Source organism: Lepus europaeus, chromosome 1 (genome assembly GCF_033115175.1).
Source record: "Lepus europaeus isolate LE1 chromosome 1, mLepTim1.pri, whole genome shotgun sequence".
NCBI classification, from domain to species: Eukaryota; Metazoa; Chordata; class Mammalia; order Lagomorpha; family Leporidae; genus Lepus; species Lepus europaeus.
Genome location: NC_084827.1, coordinates 176,535,097 through 176,561,463, shown reverse-complemented (window position 1 = coordinate 176,561,463; position 26,367 = coordinate 176,535,097). Strand labels below are relative to the sequence as shown.

General features: G+C 45.2%; 1 protein-coding gene across 3 annotated transcripts in view; it reads right to left on the bottom strand.

The window, feature by feature from the left end:
* The window catches only part of DIS3L2 (DIS3 like 3'-5' exoribonuclease 2), a 395,509-nt gene that overhangs the window by 328,938 nt on the left and 40,204 nt on the right, over positions 1-26,367 (bottom strand). For all 3 annotated transcript variants that reach the window (XM_062193445.1, XM_062193453.1, XM_062193448.1), the window contains 3 exons: positions 10,745-10,879; positions 10,061-10,218; positions 26-79 (listed from right to left, as the gene is read on the bottom strand). In XM_062193445.1, coding sequence (XP_062049429.1) covers positions 26-79; positions 10,061-10,218; positions 10,745-10,796 — 264 coding nt within the window. In that variant the 5' untranslated portion in view covers positions 10,797-10,879. The remainder of the gene's footprint in view (positions 1-25; positions 80-10,060; positions 10,219-10,744; positions 10,880-26,367) is intronic.

Here is a 26,367-nt window from a genome sequence, read left to right as displayed (position 1 = left end):
TTTATTATAAAGTTACTGAACTTACCGGGGAAGGAATGAAGGCTTCATGAAACTTCTTTGGATTAATTCTCAATATACCCTTTAAAACAAAAAGTAATATCTGTAAATATCTAGCAATATACATTTATGATTTTTCCATATGTACGTTATTCTCCAATAAGTTTTTTAATTAGACAGTTTGATCTAGAAAATAAGCTAGATGCCTAAGAATTATTCATACAATGCATGAAACATGATTATGTTGATGTCCGTAATCCAGGGTTCCATCAAAAACTGACAGCCCAGACTGGCACTCTACAGTGAACAGGCAGAGGTGAGACACCAGTTTGCACATGAGCAGCAAAACGGCACCTCATGGGATTTTAGATGCCCCTCTATGCTTGTCTTCAAACGTAAATCTTGATTTTAAGAACAAGGTTACCCAGGGATTACACACGCTCATTACATAATAGCCTTTTCTACTCTTCCAGTTCCAATTCCTTTCTATGACTGTTTCTATAACAATTTTCAAAGTGATACAAGTTGATTTCCAACACAGATACTTAGCCTCAAAGGACTGGATGCATATGTTTTACTCTGGCTCCTCCCCAGAGCCCAATGAGTAAATTCTAAAGTCCATAACCAGCTCTTAACACAAACGGGAATCCTGGCTCCAACAGCCAGGCCACCCAGTCTGCCTTCAACTTCATATTATTCCACTGCCAAATCAGAGTCTGCTTCTACTTATGCACAGGGCACAGGTGGGGGCAGTCTTCAATAGCAGGCCAGTATTTTAGGCCTGTGCAGGAAGCTGTAACCCTCCTCACGTTCCAGCTGCACTCCCGAGCCTCTGGAGCACACGGATATCTTAAGAAAGTATTTTAAATAATATTCTCCTCCTAAAATGTTCAAATACAAAGATACATAACAAACAAAATAGGTGAGAGCATACAATCAAACCAAAAATTGTTTCTTTCTTTCACTGGTATACCATGTTTAGATTTCAAAATGTCCACGCCACAGTATACAACTTCACTAACAACCCAAATAGACTACTGCAAACGACCATTCAGTCCTAACTCAACAGTTACTGATCCAATGCTGACTATGTTCAAGACCCTAAGAAAGACAATGTGGGAGAAAGAATGACAACTAAGCCTGGCCCTTGTTTTAAAGGAAACCATGAAAAAGTCCTCAGTGAGGGTAGAGCTTACTTTCACCTGGAGTACCAGGAAGGGCTCCAGGGGTGGTATCTGACCTTGGCCTCGACAAAGAGCAAACTTCACAAAAAGTCAGAAGGGAAGGAGAGAAGATGACACTGTGCTAGCAAATGTGGGTAAGAGGGCACACACTCCCCATCTGACCATAACTCTGTTTATGGTACAGAAGGGCAAGACAGGGAAACAAGACTGGCAAAGCCTTCTAAGGCGTCCACCTGGCAAATTCACTTCTGGTAGAGCTGCTGTTTCTTGTTGGAGGAAGGGTGGATAAAACTTATATTTATCCTGCACTCACTCAACAAAGTTGTGGTTAAAGACTGGCTGGCAGGCCAGCACCCCGGGTTCTAGTCCCCATTGGGGCGCCGGTTCTGTCCCGGTTGCTCCTCTTCTAGTCCACCTCTCTGCTGTGGCCCACCCGGGAAGGCAGTGGAGGATGGCCCAAGTGCTTGGGCCCTGCACCCACATGGGAGACCAGGAGAAGCGCCTGGCTCCTGGCTTCGGATCGGCACAGCACGCTGGCCATAGCGGCCACTTGGGGGGTGAACCAACGGAAAAAGGAAGACCTTTCTCTCTCTCTCTCTCTCACTGTCTAACTCTGCCTGTAAGAAAAAAAGAAAGAAAGAAAGAAAGAAAGAAAGAAAGAAAGAAAGAAAGAAAGAAAGAAAGAAAGAAAGAAAGAAAGAAAGAAAGAAAGAGAGAAAGAGAGAAAGAAAGAAAAGACTGGCTGGCAGGTTCGTGTTCAGTGCTGGGGACACAATGGACAGTGATAATAGCCAGTGTCTACCTGCACAGAGCTTACAGCCTAGTGAGGGGAAGAAACTCCAAACAAATGAGACTAAATTCACTGCAATTCAACCTTAACAATTTCACTTTCTGATTCCAAGAACTATTCCGGCCTACGCTTTTGTTTGTATGTATGTATGTATGTATTTAAATTTGAAAAGCAGAGAGACAGAGCACCCACCCACCAGCCTATTCCTCAAGTGCCTGCAACAGCAAAGTTTTGAGCCAGGAACTGAATCCAGATCTCCCACATGGGTGGCAGGAACCCAACCATCTGAGTCATTACCACTGCCTCCCAGGGTCCACATCAGCAGGAAGCAAGCTGGAGTCAGGAGCCAGAGCCAAGAATCAAACCAAGGAACTCTTGACGTGGAACACAGGGGGTCTTAAGCAGTGGTCTAACTATGAGGCCAAATGCCCCAACCTTCCTTTTTTTTAAATTCCTATTCTTTTTTCATCCCTGATAGCTCAGTGTGAGGTCAGCACACAAAGAAGCAAACGCATGAGAATGACCCCAGCTTTGGAAGTGCCTTTAATTACACAGTACTTAGAGAGGCCAAGGCTGGACTCAGGGGAAGGAGTAGGTTGCCGAATGCTGCATCTAGGCTGTACTTCAAAGAAAAGATATTAGCAGGACCTTAAAGATTTTATTCTCAATTCTCTATTTCAGGCTTTCTGCTACATAAAAGCGCATAGGGAGGGAAAGAAGTCTTGTGCCAGAACAGCATTTGTCAAGTTGACGGGCACGTAGCTCTCAAGAACTAGAGCCCAGGAGCAGGGCCTTGAGACAGTGCAGATCACATAAAGGGCAACTCTAGCAGAGCCCACAGCAGACCGGAGTCGTGCGTGCAGCCTGACAGAGCCTGCTCCCACTGCAGCCTCGCAAGAAACCGTCTGTTAACCAAGAGATGTCCAGCAGGTGCTCGGACTCACTCCAGACAGAAGCCTGAGACTCATTTACATCTTTCCAGAACCATCACAAAACCTGACCTAATTCCCCAACTCCCATGCTCTTCCTCAAACCTTCCCTGGGCCTGGAATTGATCCGTGAGGCTCCTATATCCCCACCCCCCACCCCACCTCTGCCCCTCTCTGACTGTTCCTACACTCCCTGGCTCCTTGGAAGCCTGGCTGCCCTTGATGTGGTCACTTCCCTTGAGTACTCTCAGAGGATCCATTTTCTCCATACACAAGCTCAGGAGTCAGTGGGAGACTGTCTTCTCGCTTCTCCTACTGTGGCTTAAAACATTTTTTTCCTCATTCTCATTCAAAAACCCCAGATCCTCAGAAGTTCCCATCAGTAACACCTGCTATACTCCTTGGTGCTGTCATCTTCAAACGCTCTGGTCATGGCTCTAATTCACTAATATTCTAACTTGCAGCTCACTGCCTCACTTCCACCCCCAACTCCCATAAACATTCTGGGATTTCAGGTCTTTATCAATGCCACCCTAGCCTGTTTCTCTAGCTACCTTTTCCTCCAGCCACTCTCTCGCACGTCCTCAGCCTGTATCCTGTCATCACCACAATTACACAACCTCCCAAAAAGAAAAATCAAGCATCATGCAGCTTCCACCCTTCCAGGTCACTTACAGCCAAAACCTCAATTCATCCATTTTTTATTTCACTAAGACCTCCAACCCACAGCGTGGACCACACTATTCAGTGACCTCTCTGTGGTCACCCACCTCGCTGGCCATCTGGTTGCAAGTATACCATTATCTCTTGTCCTTGCACACTTCGGCCTTAGATTCCCTTTCTCTTATTCTCAACAAGCAAAACACCCCCTCTCAACTGACTCCAACTATGTGCCTTCTCTGAGCCTACACACAAGGATCCAAATGGCATTGTATTTGTCTTGGTATTTGTTATATATCTGTCTTGGGGTATTTTGTTATAGACACACACACACACACACACACACAGAGGCACAAATAATATACTTGGCAATTACAAGCATGTCTTATTTGGCTGAAAATGTTGAAGAATGCTTAAAACTGCAGAATTTCACATAAAAATGTGCATTTTCAAATTTTCTTGAAAAGTCATTAAGACCTAACAGGGGCGGACAGCTACCCCCACCCCGGGCAGCAACCAGGTGAGCTGAGTGACAGTGGCTCCCTGACGGTACCAGAAGCAACCTCAGGCTCCACTTACGCAGGTGAACTGCGGGCCACACACTGCTTCCAGAGCGGGCTCTCTGTGCGCTGATTCGGCTCTCATGACAACCTACCAGGCAGATGTCACTGTCCGCTCTTTCCCAGATGAGGACACTGAGGCACTCAGAGGTTAAGCGGACTGTCCACGTTCACACGGTCCGCCTGGCTCCAGAGTCCACGCTCTGAACTACTAAGGCCTGCTTCTGTCTGCCAGGTCAGCAGGGCTCTTCACGTGTTCATACCATCTGCCTTACCTGTCCCCCCTAATCAGCACCACATCCCAACCCTCAATCTCCCTATCTTGGCTAATGGCAACATCATCTACACAGCTGCTCAACTCAAAGCCTCAGGCGGCATCCTGGACTCCTTCCCTGGTGTCCCCTTCCCTACTAATCCGGCCTTAGTCACGTCAGTTCCAGCACTACACCCATCTGTTTCTCCCCTCCTGCACAGCCACCACTCTCGTCCACCACTGCTGCTTTTCTTGCCTGGTTTACTCTGACAGCTCCCTATATGGTCTCCCAGTTGCCATCCTAGTCTATTCATTTCACAATAGCCAGAGAGATGTTTTTTAAAGCATGGAACAGAAAGTTTCCTTCTCCTGCTTAATATCTTTCAGTGACTTTACACCATTTTTTGAATAAAATTCAACTCTCCAACACAGCCTACAGACCTTACCTGACTTGGCTGCTGTCTCTCAAATCTATCCCCATATTATAATTCCTTTGCTAACTTTGTTTCAACAGGCTTCCTTTTTGTTCCTCAAAAATACCAAGCCTTGGGGCAGGTGTTGGTACAACAGGTTAAACCACTGCTTATCAAAGTGCCTGGGATCAAGTCCCATCTCCACTTCCGATGTTTCCTGCTAATGTACACTCCAGGAGATAGCAGATGACGATGGTCCAAGGACTTGGGACCCCACCACCCATGAGGGAAACTTGAATGGAGTTTCTGGCTCCTGGCTTCAGCCCAGCCCAGTCCCATTTGTCTGTCTGATGGCTGTCAATTTGTCTGTCTCTGTCACTCGGCCATCAAATAAACTTAACAACACGCCACGCCCTCTGCCTGCAGTTCTTTCACTAGCTGGGTCTCTGCTCAGATTCTTTTCCCAGTTCTTCAAACGGTTGAGTCGTGCGCTCCCTCCCTTTAGATCACAATTCAGAGATAACTGCCTCACACGGCCTTCCCCTAACCACCTCTTGGGAAGTGGCTCCTTCTCATTATTCTCTTTCTCACCCATTACGAATGCTCACTCTACAGCTTCTTTCTCTAGTCGTTTCCCTTACCTCCCCAGTGACTTGCCTGTCTTGCTCATGGTATATACTTGGCACTTACCAATCCATCAAGAAGTATTTGTTGAATTAGTTAACTAATTAATATCTATAGAATTGAAGTTCTCCCTGACCCTTGGTGTTAGTATTACGAACAGCATCTCTTCCCTTCTAAGAGAATGAGTGCTCAATTGGACTGTCAGCTGCACTCACACTCAATATTGTCTAGCTGACTTCAGCCTTAATAGAGAGGTCCTAGAAATCGGCCCACCCTGTCCTCTCTTCCTGAACTAGGATTTCCTTAAAGGCCCAGTAACAACCTCACACCACTATTCTATCCTAGGAGGTCCCGTGACATCGTGCCTCAGGCAGCTCTGGGGGCTCAGCCTGAACTTCATTTGGCCAAAGCATCAACATCTGGGACCTCGAGCTGCCAGATCTACCATCTGCATACCCACGTCTCCCTGGTCATGCCAAACAGAGCCCCTAGGCATGTCTGTCCCACGCTCTCATCTCCCCCAACAGCTCCTCTGCAAGCCTCCCGACGCTATACCTATGGAGGGAGAAATGGCATACACTCTTTAGTTGAGTATTTATTTATTTAAAAAAAAAAAAAAAGAACTTCAAAACTACATGGACACGATCAAGTGTTATTGCTGGTTAGTTTCCAACACAAAAAAAGAGATTTCTTGGATCACTGTGGTCTCCTCTCCCTCACATACAGCAAAACACTAATGAAATGTTAAATTATTAGTCAAGGTATTCGAAACAATGAAAATGTTACTCTATTCCTATGGAAAAAAACCCTTACTGGTTCCCAATGAAAGCTTTTTCTCTGGACAAGGAAAAGAAAAAGAGGTCACAATATAATTACGTTTGAATGCAAAAATTAACAAATGCTTCTAAGTATATCCGATACGCTTGCTTTTCTCCAACAGCATCAGAATGTCCTCTCTCGTCAAGCATTTTACCTTAGCGCAGCTAGGCCTGAACCTAGAAAGTTTCTATCAGGAAGCAGATGGAGCCGCTCCCTGCCTAAGGAAACCTTATTTACAGTGTTGTGTATTTCACACGCTGACCTCATATCTGGAACCCATTCCTCTCCCCATCTGCAGAGAACAACTGTTCTCATATGTGGGGGGAGGCCCTGGCTACAGAGCCTCATGATGTCACAGGCCAGGAGGAATCACTTACAAACTCATGGGAATAGGAGTTCTTACATTGATCAAATTTTTGTTTGGTTTTGTTTTAATGTCAACAAAGTCACTTCAAAAGCAAAAACTAAAAGGGAGCTCACAGTAGAATGACTATAGTTAATAATGTACTGTATATTTCAAAAATGCTAGAAGAAAGGATTTGGAATGCTTTTACCACAAAGAAATGACAAATGTCTGAAAAGATAGATATATACTGATTTGAATATTACACAGTGTATATATATATTTTTTACACTGTGTAATATATATGTATATATTCAAAGCAGTATATATATGTACATATATACATACGTGTATGTGTGTGTATATATATGTATATATGTGTGTGTGTGTGTATGTATATATAAACTTTAGGGAAAAAAGGCAGAGAGGCAGATGAAGAGAGATCTTCCACATGCTGCTTCACTCCCCAGGCTAGCCCAGCCTGAAGCAAGGAACCCGGAACTCCCACCCCTGGGAGACAGCAGATGATGGCTCAAATGGTTGAGTCCCTGCCACTCACAGGAGAGACTTGTGTTGAGTTCCCTGGCCCATCCCCAGTCATCATAGGCATTTGAGAGGTTAAACCTCAAATAGGTGGGAGCTTTCTCTGTCTACCTCTCGCTCTCTCTCTTTTTTTTCTCTCTCTACTTCTCAAATAAATAAAATAAATACATTTTTAAAAATTCAGTATTTTGATCTTTTATTCAGTGAGGAAGTATATATTTGCTGTAAATCTATTAAGCGTCAATCAAATGCCAGGCTCTAGAATAGCCTGTGGAATAAGACACAACCCTGCCATCAAGGAAGTAATCTGCCGGCGCCGCAGCTCACTAGGCTAATCCTCCGCCTGCGGCGCCGGCACACCAGGTTCTAGTCCCGGTCGGTGCGCCGGATTCTGTCCCGGTTGCCCCTCTTCCAGGCCAGCTCTCTGCTGTGGCCTGGGAGTGCAGTGGAGGATGGCCCAGGTGCTTGGGCCTGCACCCCATGGGAGACCAAGAGAGGCACCTGGCTCCTGGCTTCGGATCAGCGCAGTGAACCGGCCGCGGCGGCCATTGGAGGGTGAACCAATGGTAAAGGAAGACCTTTCTCTCTGTCCACTCTGCCTGTCAAAAAAAAAAAAAAAAAAAAAAAGGAAGTAATCTATTTAGGGAAACATAAAAGCCAAGAAATGGTAATTGGCTTCAGGTGTAAACAAGTAAGCTGGCTTTGGAAAGCAATTTTTCCAACCAACTCTGCTGAGAGAATTAAAGTGAGCCTCTCAAAAAGGGTAACATCTAAGTAAGGACTTAAAGGGCAGGCCCAATTATATCCAGACAGTGCGAGAAAAGAACCAAGAAGAGCATGTGCAAGGTCACAGGGGAATCAAAGAACATAGCTTTTAGACAAGAGTGGCAGGAAATGAGAACAGGAGAGGCACCAAGGCAACAGGAAACAAGAGCAGAGCCAAGACACGTGTAGGCAGTATAGGGCCTGAGTGATGAAGAGCAACGAATGAATGAATGGACGGACAAACAGCCAAACGCAGTTTCAAATCTCCTGAGAGGCCTTGCCAAAGAGATCCAGAGGAATCTTAAAAAAATCCAATACTTCATAGTACTCCTAGAATCATAAAAATCAGCTCATTTATTAAAAGAATTTTCTAGAAATCAGCATTGTGGCACAGTGGGTTAAGCTACCGCTTGCAACACTAGCATCCCATATCAGAGTGCCAGTTCAAGTCTTTTTTTTTTTTTTTTTTTTGGACAGGCAGAGTTAGACAGTGAGAGAGAGAGAGAGACAGAGTGAAAGGTCTTCCTTCCGTTGGTTCACCCCCCAAAATGGCCGCTGCGGCTGGTGCACTGCGCCAATCCGAAGCCAGGAGCCAGGTGCCTCCTCCTGGTCTCCCATGCAGGTGCAGGACCCAAGCACTTGGGACATCCTCCACTGCCTTCCCGGGCTACAGCAAAGAGCTGGACTGGAAGAGGAGCAACCAGGACAGAATCCGGCGCTCCAACCAGGAGTAGAACCTGGGTTGCCAGCGCCGCAGGCAGACGATTAGCCAAGTGAGCCGCGGCGCTGGCCAGTTCAAGTCTTGACTACTCCGCTTCCAATCTAGTTACCTGCTAATTCACCTGGAAAAGTAAAATATGGCCCAAGCTCTTGGGTCCCTGCCATCCATGAGGGAGACCTGGATGGAGGTTCCTGGCTCCTTGGTTTTGGCTTGGCCAAAACATAGCCCTGGCTGCTGTGGCCATCTGAGGCGTAAACCAGTGGATGGAAGACTTCTCTCTGTCTCTCCCTGTCTCTCTGTTGCTTTGCCTTTCAAATAAATAAATGAATCTTTTTTAAAAGTTTCTATTTTCTATTCGAGAGTCTGTATCAACCACATGTGCACAGGTAAATATGGAAAAGCGATAAGGAAGAAGAGAAGATATTTCTGTTAGCTGGTTGAGTGTGCCTAACGCAGAAGCTAGGCTCTCAGAATGAGGCAGCATAGTAAGTGATACCTCTATTCACGAACCTAAGAATGGTGAAACAGACCCAATCCGAGGATATCTGGCCCTCCCTCCTTCTCCAGCCTCATTCCCCACAACCTACCTTGTATTTCATGCTCATGAGAGCCCATGCTGACTTACTCTCCACTGTTTCACAAGGTCATGTTTTCCCAAGTGCATGATCTCTCCTTGCCTCATCCAACAGACCCAACGTGCCATCCTTCAATACCTTCTCCAGAACAGCAGGCAACACGGCTCCCAAGGTTCCTCCCAACGTTCTCCCCACACACCTCTGGTCAGCCTTTCCCCTGAGCACCTGCCGTTCTAACCCAGATCCTCTGTCCACATGGCTGCCTCCCCACACTGCGCTACAAGCTGCAAGCACAGACACAGACAGAGAGACTCATTCACCCTCCTCTCCACGCCGCACGCTCCTAACTACCACTGGGCCTGGCTCCCCACCAAGGTCCACCAGAAGCCCACCCAACAAGCTACTGCACCTATTTTGTACACCAGCATCGTCTGTTGCTGTTTACTGTTTCCTTTCCAACTTGATCTGGTTATCTCCATCAACTGGCATCCACAGGCCTGGGCAAACTGAACTACTCAGTGTTTCACAGATCAAAACCCGAGTTCCCATTTCTGCCTCAGACGCTCACACTGATCCCTCCATTTGTAGACCTTTCTTTTCTGCCTTCACTTATTCCAACTGCACCACCCCATGACCTGGTTCAAACCTACCCCTTCCAATAAAGCATTGCTAGGGCAACCCTAGCGAGAAATAACGGCCCCTCCGCTCCAACATCAGAGCACTGTGCCAGCCCCGGTGCCGTGGTGCTCATCACCTCCGCCTGTGCTGTAGGCTGAAGCAGCGGTAAGCCCTGCACCTGCTGTGTCATCGGCTCCCTCAAAGCCTGCAGCACAGGAGAGGCTTCCTGGGGTAGAGTCACCCCAGCAGGGTACAGCCCTCAGCACCTGGATCAGTGTTCCTCTCTTCAAGCCTTCTGAGACGTCCTCCTTGGACAGGTAGGTTTCAAATACGCTCTTTTTCTTCCCGCGCGTGGACTTGTTCTTTGACTTTCTGTCACCTGGGGAAGCGCCACCGCCACGTGGGCTAACCACAGAGGACACACCTAGAAACAAGAGGCAGCAATCAACTCTTTATCCAGTCAAACATCTCTGCAGTTTTAAAACTGGAAATAGTAAGCATTTATTATTATTATTATTATTACTTAGAATGATCAACAAGAAAATGAAATTTTCTGATGGTGATTTAGAAGTCACACAAAAGAGAGAAAATGGGTAAAGAAACATGCATAAAATGTATACAGATGAGACCTGAGTTTTAAATCAACATAACATGCATTGAACATAAGCTGAGTAATGGGCTCATTTGTTTTGCTATTTATAAGTATTTTAAAAATAGGAATTACTAAAAGACTATCATTTTTCTGGAGGAAATTTAACAGGTGTATTCAATTTAACAATAAATTAAGACAACAAGAAACCACATCTAATTCTGGAACAAGTAACACAGTAGAATGTTTAACAGTTCACCAAAACAATTACAGTCCCCTCGTCCTACAATCTGCCCCCTCCACACCCGCTCCACTTGGATTCCAGCTCCACGTGCAGGGTCACTCCAGGTCCCTTTGCTACCTCTGGGAGTGCCCAGGGCCCGCAGGTTCAGCCTGTAGTCAGGATGGCTCATTCCTGCTTCCCAGGTCGCCTCTTCTCTCCAGATCCAGGGGAGCTTCCACTGTTCACTGCCTGGGGCAGCTCAGGAGGCACTGGCTGAAACCAAAGAGAGACTGGTGACCGGAGAGCAGTTAACCTGTGTCCTCTCGGAATGCAGTACTTTGCTGTACCCAGATGCACTTGGAGCGTGGAGGCACCATGGTACCCTCTGCATGTGGCTGTCACAAGCTCCTGGGCAGTTAGCCAAGCATACCGTGCGTCCCAAGTTTCTCTGCAAGCTCTTCATCCTCACAGGTACCACTGGGTGGCCCCTCTGGGCCAAATCTACTAAAAATCTCCACACATGGGGCAATGAGATAGAAAAATAATGAATTATGCAGTTGTACCCAGCTTGTAAGATACACAAACATGGGAGAAAGTGTGACTTGAAAAATAATACAAAAATACGGAGTCTAAAAGCTGTAATTCAATAGGCACTAAACTAGAGCTTGAGATGTAGCATTTACTAAGCTTAACCTTGGACAAATGATTGATATCTATGAAGCTCCAAGTAAGATAATCCCTTACAATCCATCAACAGAACATAATTCATTGCCTCATCATTGATGCCAAAGCGATACAGGGAATCCCAGGTGTTTCCCAAGCATTCTACACACAGCAGTACCACAGTTCAATGTCTAGTCCCCTACTCTTACCTGCCATCACCTCAAACCAGCTGTCTGATCAGAAGCTCGGGCGGCTAATTCTACGGAAGACAAGAGCAGCAGCCTGGCTCAGCAGAGAGGAATGCGGGGCCCTCCTGCTGGACCCATTCTTCCCCCTGGATACTGATCGCATCATTGTGACTTCTATTCTCTAGTCTCTGCTGGCCACCAGCCCAGGAGTCAAGCCTGTGCTTGCACACTTCCAAAATCCTGGTAGGCAGCCTGCTTTTCCATAAGATGGATCAAGATGTCATGCTGAACACTGGCTTCCATTTCCTGTTTCCCACAAATCTCCTTCACCAAAATGATGTAATGTACCTTTAAACTGGAATGAATACTAACTCAGGAGAGGAGAAGTGACACAGACAAAGGGTAACAGGCCACTTAGTGACACAAAAGCAATTCAGAGATAAAAGTTAACCCAGTTCTAGGAGGGACGAGAAAGACGAGAAAGACGGCCTTCCATAAATAGCAAGGGGGAGGGGAAGGCAGACAGGCAACCAGACTGTCAGAGGGCTTACCCAGAAACGCACTCACACTCCTGACTTCAGCCCGTTCTCTGCACGGCACTAGCCCAGATGTAAGGGAGGAATGAATGCTGAAATAATGACCCAAGCTGGGGAGCAGTAAGCACCATGGCTGTAAAGGAGGTGTAAGCGCACACATCATGGCAGGCAAACAGCACCTCCCGGCCAGGAGTCTGAGAGAACTTTAGGCAAGAGTGAGACAAGCACACTCAGGCAAAAGAAACACACACAGAGACACAAATAAAAACACAGGCAAAGTGTTGTGACATTAACTCCATTTAGCCAAAGTCCAGCCTATATGAAGAGAGACAGTGTGACAAGAAATTAAAACAAGTTGGAAAAAATAAATCTTTTAAAAAAGAAGGGGGGGGGGTGGCCAGCACTGTGGCTAAAGCCCCAGTCTGCAGCACCAGCATCCCATATGGACGACAGTTCTATTCCCAGCTGCTCCACTTCCAATCCAGCTCTCTGATATGGCTTGGGAAAGCAGTAGAAGATGGCCCAAGTACTTGGGCCCCTGCACCCACATGGGAGAGCCAGAAGAAGCTCCTGGCTCATAGCTTCAGATCGGCTTAGCTCTGGCCATTGCAGCCAATTGGGGAGTGAACCAGTGTCTTCCATCTGCTCTCTCCCTCCGTTTCTACCTCTCTGTTTCTTTAAAAAAAAAAAAGATTTATGTTATTCATTTAAAAGACAGAGTTACAGAGAGAGAGAGGTCTTCCATTCCATTGGTTCACTCCCCAAATGACCGCAACAGCCAGAGCAGAGCTGATCCAAAGCCAGGAGCCAGGAGCTTCTTCTGGGTTTCCTACGTCGGTGCAGGAACCCAAGGACTTGGGCCATTTCTGCTTTCCCAGGCCATAGCAGAGAGCTGGATCGGAAGAGAAGCAACCAGGACACAAACCAGCGCCCATATGGGATGCCAATGCTGCAGGCTGGGGCATTAACCGGACGCGCCACAGAGCCGGCCCTTGTGACTCTTTCAAATAAATAAAAATTAAATCTTAAAAAAAAAAAAAAAAAAAAAAAAGTTGGACGGTCTAGAAAAGCAGCCTGCTTCTCAAAGGCACCAGGAGTTTCTGAAGTCTGAATGCGCAGAGAGAAGGACAACAGACTGGATTTGTGTTTCAGGACAAACCAGCCTAGCGCAGGAGTCAGAGATGTCAGGAATGGGGAGACACTAGGGGCAGCTGCATCCTAACAGAACCAGAAGGGACAGGGGAAGGCAACAGAGGAACTGCACTGGAGTTGTACGAGCAGACACTGAAGAGAGGGCCTTAACATGGCCCTACCTGAGACAAACTCACACTACCTGGCAACCAGGCAGATGTGGACGACAGCCAGGACATGGTGCTTGTATGTGGTCTGCAGCTAGGAGACAGGAACCTCCTACAACATCACTGCATCTTATCTCCACATATCTCCACATGGAATGATCATCCAAACTTGAAAACAGGCCCATAACATAGGGAGGGAAATTAGCCAGCCATCTGCATAATGACGATAACCCAAAATGTTCAAGAAAAGATGTGATTGCCAAGAGAAGGTACAGGGACCCAGAAGAGGGCTGCGATGGGGAACAAGCAAGCCCCTCCCTGTGAAATAGCTGCGAAGGCCCACTAACCCTGGAGAAGTCCTGGGCCCCACTCCCACCCTGACAAAAGGTGGGGAAGGGCAACTTAGGAACGCAAAGGAGAAGTAGAAATTATGGCGAAGCTATGGAGCAGCAAAAGAACCAAGAGTCAGGGGTTAAGAAAACAGGAGAAAAGAGGAGGACAGGTTCATGACCAGGTTTTCTCCCACTAGAGTAGGAACACGAGTGTTGCCAGCCTTGGGTGGGCCAGGGGCTGGGGGCAAGCAGCCAACAATTCAAAAACAACAGCCAGACTGAAAGCAGAGCACTACATACCGACCCTCACCCAGGCGGGACCTCCAAACTAAGGGAGCTACTGCCAGTTAGACCAGGGTGCAAGGACTCAACCCAGCTGTCCCGGGCCAGCAGCTTCCGCACTCTTCCTCAGAGAATACCCCAGTTTGTGTGACTTATGCCTCACCTGTTCCTCAGGCCTAGGAAGCCAGGTTGGTTCATCACTCCACACCATGGCTCCAAAGTAGCTGGGATAAAACGGTGTTCAACTGCCCCTCTTTAAATGAAGAGACGAGCTTGTTTTCATGAATAAGCAGTGAGAACACCAAGCAGAGCAGGAGCATTTAGGGAACCACAATGAAACAAATCAGTAGGGGCCGCCGTGGCGCAGTAGGTTAATCCTCCACCTGCGGCGCCGGCATCCCATATGGGCGCCAGTTCTAGTCCCTGGATGCTCCTCTTCCAGTCCAGCTCTTTGCTGTGGCCTGGGAAAGCAGCAGAAGATGGCCCGAGTACTTGGGCCCCTGCACCCGCATGGGAGACCGGGAGGAAGCACCTGGCTCCTGGCTTCGGATCGGCACAGCTCCAGCCGTTGCAGCCATTTGGGGAGTGAACCAACAGAAGGAAAACCTTTCTCTCTGTCTCTTCCCCTCTCACTGTCTGTAACTCTACCTCTCAAATAAATAAATAAAATCTTTCAAAAGTAAAAAGAAAAAAAATCAGTAAACAACAGAAGAACACAGACTCCAGGAAACAGAATTGGCAAGAAAAAGCAGACAACTAAGCAGGAAGACAAAGCTCACCAGAAGAATCAAAGCCACTGTGGCGTAGTGAGTGGGTAAAGCCACTGCCTGCAGTGCCAGCATCCCACATGGGCGCAGGTCCGGGTCCCGGCTGCTCCACTTCCGATCCAGCTCTCTACTATGGCTTGGGAAAGCAGTGGAAGATGGCCCAACTCCTTGGGCCCTTGCACCCACGTGGGAGACCTGGAGAAAGCTCCTGGCCCCTGGCTTCAGACAGGCTCAGCTCCAGCCACTGCAGCCATATGTGGAATGAACCAGAGAACAGAAGACCTTTCTCTCTGTCTCTCTATCTGTAACTCTACCTCTCAAATAAATAAAATCTTTTTTAAAAGACAAAAGAAACAAAACATTCACAATCCTTTTGGCTAGCTCTTTGGAAACTGAACACTACCATTATCAATAGTCACCCCACTGTCCAACAGAACACCAGAGCTTTCTTCTCCCATCTAACTACAACTCAGCACCCACTGACCAAACTCTCTCAACCCTCCCTTCCCCCTATACTCCTCAGCCTCTGGTAACCACTATTCTATACTCAACTACCATGCAATCAATTTTTTTAGATTCCCTCAAGGGGTTACTTCAAAAGATTTATGGAAGTAGAATTTAAAAATCTATTTTGGTGAGCAACATTTTTAAACCCATGCACGTTTTTGGATACTACACGTTGCCCATGAACTTCTTGAGGACCCTCATATAAATGAGATCAGGTGGTGTTTGCCTCTCTGTTGCTGGCTTATTTCCCTTCACGCAATGACTTCCAGCTCCAGCCATGTGTTTGCAAACACCAGGATTTCATCCTTCTTTATGGCTGAATACTGTTCCATTGTGCACACACACCACACTGTCTTCACCAACCAGAAATTTCACATGGAGAACAAAGGAATGAGATGGCCAAAGAGCTAAGAGGTTATCCTGACCTTCTGATCTGGAAGACTGCACATGCACGAGACTGCAAATACGGAGCAGACAGATGAGCGGTCCACAGCAAGCTACTCGTCCTGGAGGAACGTGCAGCCTTGCAAAGACAGAAAGTAAAACCCTAGGCACCCAGTAACTTCCAGAACTTTGGATGCCCAGGCCTCACAAGAACCGCTGACAAAGGGTAGGATTCTCACTGTTTAAAGGAACTTTATGCAACCTTTGACCAAGTATAGGCTGACCACCAAGAGACGCTAAATCAGGAGCACCTATCTGAAAGGCAGGCTAAAAAAAAAAAGACAGGAAGAACTGAGCAGAGACAAGGTCAGCCACACATTGTAAGAGAAACTGACTCCAGCCAAGTCACTAAATAAAAGGAGCAACCCCTTTAAACCTTGGGAGGGTTAGAAGGGGAATCAAAATATAAGAAATATTATCAAAAATGTCCAACCAAGAAAACTAAAAAAAAAATTAAAATTAAAAAAACTAGCATATGCAAATAAATAGAAAAGTATAACCCATACAGAGAAAAAAAAAAAAAAAGCAGTTGCAATAAAAACTGTCTCTAAGGGCCAGCATTGTCACAGAGTGGGTAAAGCCGCCACCTGTAACACCAGCATCCCATATGGGCACTTGTTCGTGTCCCAGCTGCTCTCTGCTAATGGCCTGGGAAAAGCTGCAGAAGATGGCCCAAGTGTTTGGGGGCCCCTGCCATTCATGTGGGAGACTGGATAAAGCTCCCAGTTCCCAGCTTCATCCTGGCTCAGTCCAGGCTGTTGCAGCCATTTGAGGAGCGAACCAGCAGATGGAAGCTTGCTCGATTTCTTTGTCTCTCTCTCTGTCTCTCTGTCTGTGTGTGTGTGTGTGTGTGTGAGTGTTCCTCTCTATATATAACTCTTTCAAATAAACCTTACCTGCACAATTTCTGTAATAACAATTTAAGGCCTGGTACGTTAATAACATCTCCCAATCAGGATTTTCATTCACTTCTACCAAATAACTAAGACAAAATGACAAATTACCTCAATCTCCTATCAGAGTCTAGAAGTATTCAAGGTGGAGCTATAAAGATCTATCGGCAACCAATTCACCCCTTCTTCCAGTCTGTAGCCCTTCAGAATCCAATCTCAAATGGTAGTGATTCACCAGGACCACCCCACCCCCACCCCACCCCCACCTCCCCACACACACATTAGCGGGGACTGAATTCCAGTCCTTATCCCTGTAGCCTTAAGAAGCTACCCAATGCACTGCTGGGCTTTTCAGTTGATTCCTCCAAAACCCAGCAAACCTCCACTGGACAGAAAAGCCCCAAATACCAGCCTTATTCCCAAAGCTTTTACTCTCTTAGATAGTCACTCTCTTATTACCTCTGAAGCAGGTTTTGGGGGATGAGTAATGAAAGGAGTCTTTGGCCAACTTTCCTAGTTGCCTGAAGGAAGATTAGATTCCTGCTATTTCCTATGCCACAACACAGGCTGGAAGCATCAATGCCACCCTTAACTCTCTCATTCTCAGTCAATGCTTCAATGCCCAACTCCCTTCTATTGGGACGCACCATTCTTCCTGACAAAACTTCTCTACATGAGCACCTATCCTCTCTTTCGTTCCTGTATTAGAGGGGGAAAGCCTCTACATATTCATAAGCTAACCTCCTCAACGTGTTTTCCATCTTGTTCATATCTATCTGCTGCAGAACCTCCCACACCCATTATTCTCCTCATAGCTGCAATCCCAACAAGCCAAGGGCTGGCCCTACTCCCCTTCTGCCCACTTCAAGCTACCAGTGCCCATTCCATTTTTCTCATCCCCATCCTTGCCAAAGTTTAAAATTTTAGTCTGTTCTCATAACCTCTATTTCTTCCACGACATACCCTTTAGTCTACCTCGCAACATGACTTCTGCCCTCGTCTCTACGATGAAATAAAGCTTTCAGTATTCCTAGAGAGCAAGTTCCTCATTGCTTAAGGGCACACTCTGTTGTGCAGCATGTCAGTGGCCAGCCCTCTGGACCACAGACTCCCCACTCTTGGTTTCCAGCACAGTAAGATCTCCTGGCTCCTCTGTCGTTCTGCAGTTCTCAGGTTTCCTTGCTGACTTCCCTGCTGTCACTTAGCTCCTAAGTTTCTACCATTCACAAGGGTCTGTCTTAATACTTACCTCACTCTCGGTTAAAGAGTTAAAGCACATCTCCACCCCTGCTTCCAAAGCTCTTCTTTATTTCCAACTTCCTGCTGAGTCATACTGGCAAGCACTCTGAATGCAACATGTTTCTAATTCTACTTATTATTCTCCTCAAGCTATATTTTCCACCTGCATATCACATCCAGATTAATGACATCATTATCATCCCTAAGGAGCAAACAGTAGTCATTTAATCTTTCTCTCCATTAACAGCCTATTACAAATTTTGTCTGTACTACCTACAAAATGTGTCCTAAATAGATTCCTTCCTACCCACGTTGATCGCACTGTCTGAATTCTGCAATAACCAGAATTCAGACATAAAGATGACAACAGTTTTAGGTTTTTCAACCACTAATTTCTCTTCTTCAATCCATGTTTTACCTAAAAGACAAAAGATATCTTAAAAAGGACAAGATATCTTTCCAAAACTCGGGCTTCTTCACTGTAACTCTAACCCACCTTTCCAGTCTCTTACTAAAACTGTTACCAATACTAAAACTGTTTCCAATACTAAAACTGTTTTCAATTTCACACCAGGTAAATTCCTGATGAAAATGTTAAGTTGGGAGAGCCCACGTGTGCAGTCAAAGCCTGAAAAATGAGTTTAAGACAAACTGAGTTGACAACTAAAAACTCTGAAAAAAATAAATTAGAACTCTGTAGATTCTGAAGATTAAACCAATGGAGCAGATTGTTGAGAGAACTGGAAATCTGAGAAGTGACTGGCACTGGGGTGAAGCTTTGCACCAAGGGGAGGCCCCATCACAAGAGCGGAACAGTGCAGGAACCTAAGAGAGAAATCCCAGAAGCTATCTGGCAGCAGGAAATGGAGAGATGTGGGCAGCTAGAGATGGTGGCCAGCAGCCAGCCAGGAGAGGCAAGAGCCATCCCTCCCAGGGGTCCAGGCTTAACTCTCAAGTCTGAACCTAACAGGGCCCGAGGCTAACTGGCAGTGAAATAAAAAAGAAACCTGACATTCCCCAGAGGAATTTAACAGAATTCAAGATTTACACAAGGGGCCAGCCCTGTGGCGTAGTGGGTAAAGCTGCCGCCTGCAGTGCCAGCATCCCTTATGGATGCCAATTCAAGTCCCGGCTGCTCCACTTCCCATCCAGCTCTCTGCTATGGCCTGGGAAAGCAGAAGATGACCCAAGTCCTTGGGCCCCTGCACCCATGTGGGAGACCCAGAGGAAACTCCAGGCTTCTGGCTTCAGATCAGCGCAGCTCCAGCCATTGTAGCCAACTGGGGAGTAAACCAGCAGATGGAAGACTTTCTCTTTCTCTCTCTCTCTTCCTCTGCCTCTCTGTTAACTCTGCCTTTCAAATAAATAAATCATTTTAAAAAAAAAAAAAAAGAGCTGAAAGAAAAAACTTCCAATTCTGAATTCTATGCCCAACAAAAATATTCTTCATGAAGCAAAATAAAGATATGCATCAGATGAAGGAGAAAACGCATCACCAGTAGAACTACTATTAAAAAAAAAAAAAATAGTAAAGAAAGCTCTTTGGCCCAAATGGATACCAGAGCAAACACTGGATTTTCAGGAATGAATGTTAGGTGTTAGAAATATGGCTACCTTCTTACAACTGCACCAATGAAATACATGAAATCCGTTCTCTTAGAATGTTCCAACATGGGAAGCAGTCCACATAGCAGACACATAGAATGACAAACGCCCTAAACAGCACTCTGACCTCAGAATCAGCCCTTAAGGAATTCAGATCTGGCAGAAAAGCCCATGAGAGCATTTCAGGTATGGAAAGCCAAGACACTGTGGCAAAAAATGATCTACATGAAGGATCTGTGTGAGTGAGGTCCCAGTGGAAAGAAGGGGCCATCAAAGAGAAATGTACTTTTCTCTGAAGGGAGGAGAGAACTTCCACTTTGATTATGGCCCTAAGTACTAACAGAGTTTGCGGACTCAAGAGGCTTCCATAGCCTTGGCAGCTCATGACAAGAGCCTCAGGTGATCACTGACATTATAAACAAGAGTGTCAGTTGTTAAATCAACAACAAGAGTCACTGTGCAATTACTCCCCATGTCAGACCTCTGTCTTTAATGAGTTGCACCATGAGAATTAACTGTAAAACTTGTTCTCAAACAGTGCTTGATACTTCGTGTGTCTGTGTGGGTACAAACTGTGGAAATCTTTACTTAGTATAGAGTTGGTCTTCTGTATATAAAGTTAATTAAAAACAAATCTTAATGAAGAATTGGATGGGAGAGGGAGTAGGAGGTGGGATAGGAGTGGGGGTGGGAGGGTAGGTACAGGGGGAAGAACTGTTATATTCCTAAAGCAGTACCCATGAAATTTGTATTCATTAAATAAAAGCTTTCTTAAAAAAAAAAATCTGTTCTATTTATATTAATAAAAAGAAGAAACAGGAAATAGTTAGTGTACGTAAACTATACTTTAATAAAGTAGTAAAAGAAATTGAGGAGGGGCCAGCACTGTTGCGTAGCAGGTAAAGCTGCCACCTGCAGTGCCAGCATCCCATATGGGCACCGGTCAAGACCTGGCTGCTCTACTTCCGATCCAGTGCTCTGCTGTGGCCTGGGAGAGCAGTGGAAGATGGCCCAGGTCCTTGGGTCCCTGCACCCATGTGGGAGACCTGGAAGAAGCTCCTGGCTCCTGGCTTGCGGCCAACTGAAGAGTGAATCAGCAGATAGAAGACCTCTCTCTCTCTCTCTCTCTCTCTGCCTCTCCTCCTCTCTCTGTGTAACTCTGACTTTCAAATAAATTAAAAAATCCTTAAAAAAAAGAAATTAAGGAAAATTATTTTTTGTTCTGTTTTGTTTCATCCCTCCCTACCCTCCGCAAAGAAACCTTTTATTTAAAGAATACAGACTTCATGCGTTCCAGAAGTACAACTTTAGGAATATAGTGATTCTTCCCACCATACCCACCCTCCCACCCACTCTCCTACCCCTCCTCCTCCTCCCAATCCCATTCCCAGTCCCATTCTCCACTAAGATTCATTTTCAATTAACTTTATACACAGAAGACCAACTCTACTAAGAGTTCAACAATTTGCACGGAAAAAAAAAAAAAAAAACCTGTTCCTCAACAGTCAAAAGAAGGGCTGTTCAAAGTCATTGCATCTTGAAGTTAATTTCACTTTTTTTTTTTTTTTTAGAAACAATTAACTTTAAAGAAACACCCAAGAATGATACATCTTTTGAGAGCATTTAGACATAATTATACTACAACTCATTGAGGACTGCATGGGAAGTTAGTGCACAGTGACTCTTGTTGTTAATTTAACAATTGACATGGCCAGTGCCCTTCAATAGGCTGATCCTCCACCTGCGGCACCGGCACACCGGGTTCTGGTCCCAGTCGCGGCACTGGATTCTGTCCCGGTTGCTCCTCTTCCTGTCCAGCTCTCTACTGTGGCCCGGGAGTGCAGTGGAGGATGGCCCAAGTCCTTGGGCCCTGCACCCACATGGGAGACCAGGAGAAGCACCTGGCTCCTGGCTTCGGATCAGCTCGGTGTGCTTGCCGCAGCACGCCGGCCGTAGCAGCCACTGGGGGGTGAACCAACGGAAAAAAGGAAGACCTTTCTCTCCGTCTCTCTCACTATCCACTCTGCCTGTCCAAAAAAAAAAAAAAAAGGAAAAAAATAACAATTAACAGTCTTATGTATGACATCAGTGATCACCCAAGGCTCTTGCCTTGAGCTGCCTAGGCTCTAAATCCACAAACTCCATCAGTATTTAGACAAGGCCATACGCAAAATGGAAGTTCTCTCCTCCCTTCAGAGAAAGGATCTCCTTCTTTGATGACCACTTCTAGGAAAATTACTTCTAACCTATAATTCTATATGCAATCAAACTAGCAATCAAGCATGGAGGGAGTACAATAAAGATATTCTCACAAGTATAGGCCCTAAAAATTTCACTTATTCTTTCTTACAAAGCTACTAAAGCATGCGCTCCACCATGATGACAGAGTATAGGAAAGAATGATATGGGATACAATGAGGAGACCCAGCACAAAAGAAGAGCAAAGGAATTTTCCAAGATGACAGAGAAAGGAGATCGGATGATGGCAAATGTATATCAGACATAGGGGCAACCTTGAAATTGGAGGACAGTGGTCGAGATAAGAGCAGTGCCAACAGATCGAGTACTATCACAAAGATCCCTGCTACCAAAGTATTGTCTTTAAAAAAAATTTTTTTTGAAAGGCAGAGTGACAGAGAGAAAAAGACAGAGGAACAGAGAGAGAGAGAGAGAGAGAGAGAGAGAGAGAGAGAGAGCCTCCATCCACTGGTTCATTCTTCAATTGGCTACAACGGCCAAGGCTGAGCCATGCTAAAGCCAGGACTCAGGAGCTTCATCTGGGTCTCCCACCTGGTGGCAGGGTCCCAAGTTCTTGGGCTCTCCTTTGTTGCCTTCCTAGGTGCACGAGCAGGGATCGGATTGGAAGCAGAGTAGCTGTGACTTGAACCAGCACTCCAATAAGGGATGCTGGAGTCACAGGCAGCACCACAATGCCAGCCCCTTGATTGCCTTTTTAATACAAGTCAGAATGCCTGGGTTAGCTTTGCTCAGTTCTTGGTTTAATTTGACTAAATCTGTGGAAGTTCCTACCTTCCCCTCCGGTATCTTGATTGACCTGAGGTCACTTATTTCACCACACAGAAGTGTTCTACTTTGATTCTGAGCTTACAAATTCACTACAAGACAGAAGACTTGTATTATGTTCCCTTTTATGGCAAAGAAGAAAAAGTTAAAATTACACATACATGTATATCCATTTATGCAAAAAAGATGCACAAGACAGAAAATTAAAAACTGATGGGATTGGTTACCTACAGGGAGTATGTGGCAACAGGGTGAACAGGAAGCACGTGAAAACAATGGATGGGGAAAGCACGTCACTGGGTGTGCCTTTCCGTCCCCTTCAATTACTCAAAAAGCACATACAATAAGATGGAGGGGAAGAGTCTAAAATGTAATTAAATGTAAACAAATGATCCTCACTATATTTAAAACAACAAACACTGGTGAAAAGTTGAGAAAGATACAAATAGAATGCTACCCTATGTTGATAAATTGAAATAATTAACATTGTTAGAATGTACTCACTAGCCAAAACAATCTATAGACTCAACACAACCTCTACCAAAATTCCGATGACATTTTTAACAACAAAAAAAAAAAGTCCTAAAGTTCACACTGAACCATAAAAGACCCCAAGTAGCCAAAACAATGTTGAGCAAAAAGAACAAAACAGGGAGCAGGCATTTAGCCTAGCAGTTAAGACACTTGCAACCCACGTCAGGGTGCCTGGGTGTGATTCCAGCTCTGGTTCCCAATTCCCACTTCCCGCTAATCTGACAGTGGGAGGCAATGGTGATGACCCCAGCAGCTAGTCGCTGTTACCCATGTGGGAGACCCAGATGGAGTTCCCAGCCCCCGGCTTCACTTCCAATTCTAGTTTCCTGCAAAGCACATCCTGAGAGGCAGCAAGTGATGGTTCAAGTACTGGGGTTCCTGCCACCTACATTGGAGACCTAGATTGAGTTCTGAGCTCCTGGCTTCAGCCTAGCTCAGATCTAGCCATTGTAGACACTTGAGGAGCAAACCAGGAGTTAAAAGATTCTCTCTCTCTCTCTCTCCCCCTAATTTTGTAATAAAACAAACATAAATAAAATTTAAATTAATTACACCACCTAAAAAGAAAAAAGCATTACCATACTCTATACCATTTAAAAAAACAGAATTACCATATCTATACATTCAAAGGAAATGAAATCAGTTTGTCGAACAGGTATTTGTACTCTCAAATTCACTGCAGCATTATTCACAGCATCCGAGACATAAAACCAACCTAAATATCCATCAACGGACAGATGAATAAAGAAAATATAGATACACAACAGAATACCATTCAATCTTTAAAAAGAAGGAAACCCTCTTACTTACAACACCATAGTGAACCTGGAGGACATTCCGTTAAGTACAGGCCATGCACAGAAAAACAAATACCACATGATCTCACTTAAAGGTGGAATCTAAAAAAGTTGAACTCCTGTGGTGGTTAACCAGGGGCTGAGGGAGATGCCCTGGGAGGGGAGGAGGAAACACGGGTGAGAGCAAACTGTTCCGTGAGACAGAGGAATGCCTTCAAAGGGTGCACTGAGCACCATCTGACAGTTGATAATGCACACACCACGTGCCTGAAATCGCTAGAGGAGCAGATCTGCAGTGCTCTCACCACCAAGGAAAGTCCCATGTGTGTTTTTAACAAAGATGCTAATTAGATTGACTTAGTCATTTTACAACATACACCTATATCAAACATCACATTGTACACCATAAATATGTATTACTTTTACTTGTCAACTAAAAATAAATAAATAAATAAATAACAATACTCTGAGGACTGGAGGGGAAGGGACGGACAAGGATTAGACACCAACCCAAGTAGCTCTCAAGTACCATATTTAAATCAACCCGAAGGCTAAAGACAAAAAAGAAGTGTAAATAAAATTAAACTCCAGTTACCGCATTTGTTTTTCACATAGGTATGGGTTAGCAATTCTAGAACTACTCTCTACGTATAAGAATACTTCAAAAAGTTCATGCAAAATGGAATTAAAAGATAAGCATCCCTTGGAAGAAACAAACTTTGGAATCCATGCAGTTTTTCATAATATGCATATCCCATGACTTCCTAAAGATTCCTCATATTCTAGGATTGAACAAATAAGTAAATAACATTCAGATGCCAGCCAGGTTTTTCAATGTTGGAGAAAAAAAATATACAAATACGGAAAGTAGAGGGTAGGAGAGTGGGATGGATCATTTCATTCATGAAATCTGTTCCCTTTATATAAATTTAAAAATAGGGAAAAAAAGAAAGTTGAGGGTAAGGGTAACTGGAAACAGGACTCATGTACGTCAATGGTTTATAATATATGCATTTTTTTCTTAGATTCCATAGCTTTTTCTGCTCAGAAGGCCCAGAATCAATGACATTCCAGTAGCAAGGAGTAAATCTAGAACCCAGATCTCAGTTTCTAAATACCACTCACCAAGAAAGTGAAGCAAAGCTCCTTAGAAAACCTGCCAATTCTGAGATTGGGTAGGAAAGTACAAATATGAACTGTAAAGAGGAGCTGGCAAATTAAAGCCCACAGGCCAAATCTCGTCAGCCACCCGTTTTTCTAACCAAACTTTCACTGGAGCATGGTCACAGTCATTCCTTTACAAATCGTCTATATCTGCTTCTCGCTGCAAAGGCAGAGGTAAGAGGTTGTAATGAAGAACGTACAGCCCACAAAACTGAAAATATTTACAATCTGGCCACTTACAGAACGAGCTTGCCAAGCCCTGGCCTAGAGTATCTGGTTGTTCCAGAAAATAAGGAAATACTCAAAAAATGATGGGGACATGTCAAAATTTCACAGGAGCAAGTTGAAAAAGCTCCTACTGGCCAAACACATGACCATTTTTTAAAAACCGATTACAATCCATTAAATAAAATAAGAACCTAAGAGCTCATACTGATGAAAGGCCAAAAATAAATAAATAAATAGATAGATAAATAAAGGAAGCTCTTTTTTTTTCCATTTGACAGACAGAGTTAGACAGTGAGAGAGAAAGAAGAGAAAGGTCTTCCTTCCGTTGGTTCACCCCCAAATGGCCGCTACGGCCGGAGCTATGCCAGTCCAAAGCCAGGATCCAGGTGCTTTCTCCTGGTCTCCCATGTGGGTGCAGGGGCCCAAGCACTTGGATCATCCTACACTGCCTTCCCGGGCCACAGCAGAGAGCTGGACTGGACGAGGAGCAACCGGGACTAGAACCCAGCACCCATGTGGGATGCTGGCGCCACAGGCGGAGGATTAACCACGTGAGCCGTGGTGCCGGCTCCGGAAGCTCTTCTTTACTAGCAGAATGCTCACTAGTGAACGTTGGAAAAAATGATGGAATTAGAATTACTGTTGACAATCAAGCATCGCCACAAGAATTAATAATCATCAATGGATTCTGACACTAATGGGTGAAAGTTGGAGGAGTAACAGAATATTAAATAGTCCCATATTATCCTCGCAGACATTTAGTAAATACAAAGAGAAAAATCCTGTCCCGCCAGTGGAGAAATCCAGCAGACCCACTTCCCCCACGCGATGACAGTGACCACTTGTAATGGAGCAACTCAACATCACAGCCTCCTGACAGCATGGAGGGAAACAAACTGTCCCTTTGGAAACATTAGTTTCAAAAACTCAAACTGAGAAACTTGCTACAAAATAAATGGCCTGTAATCAAAAAAACTTCAAATTCATGAAAGGCAAAACTGTCCCAGATTAAAGGACACTGATAATACACAACAGCTCTTTTCACATAAACAACACAACAGGGAAATCTGAGTAACATCTATAGATTAGTTAAGGGACTACATACATCAATGCTGCTTTCCTGATTTTGATCATTGTACAATAATTACAAAAAAGATGGCTTTGTTTTAAATGTTTGCAATTAGCCGGCGCTGTGGCTCACTAGGCTAATCCTCTGCCTTGCGGCACCGGCACACCGGGTTCTAGTCCCGGTCGGGGCAC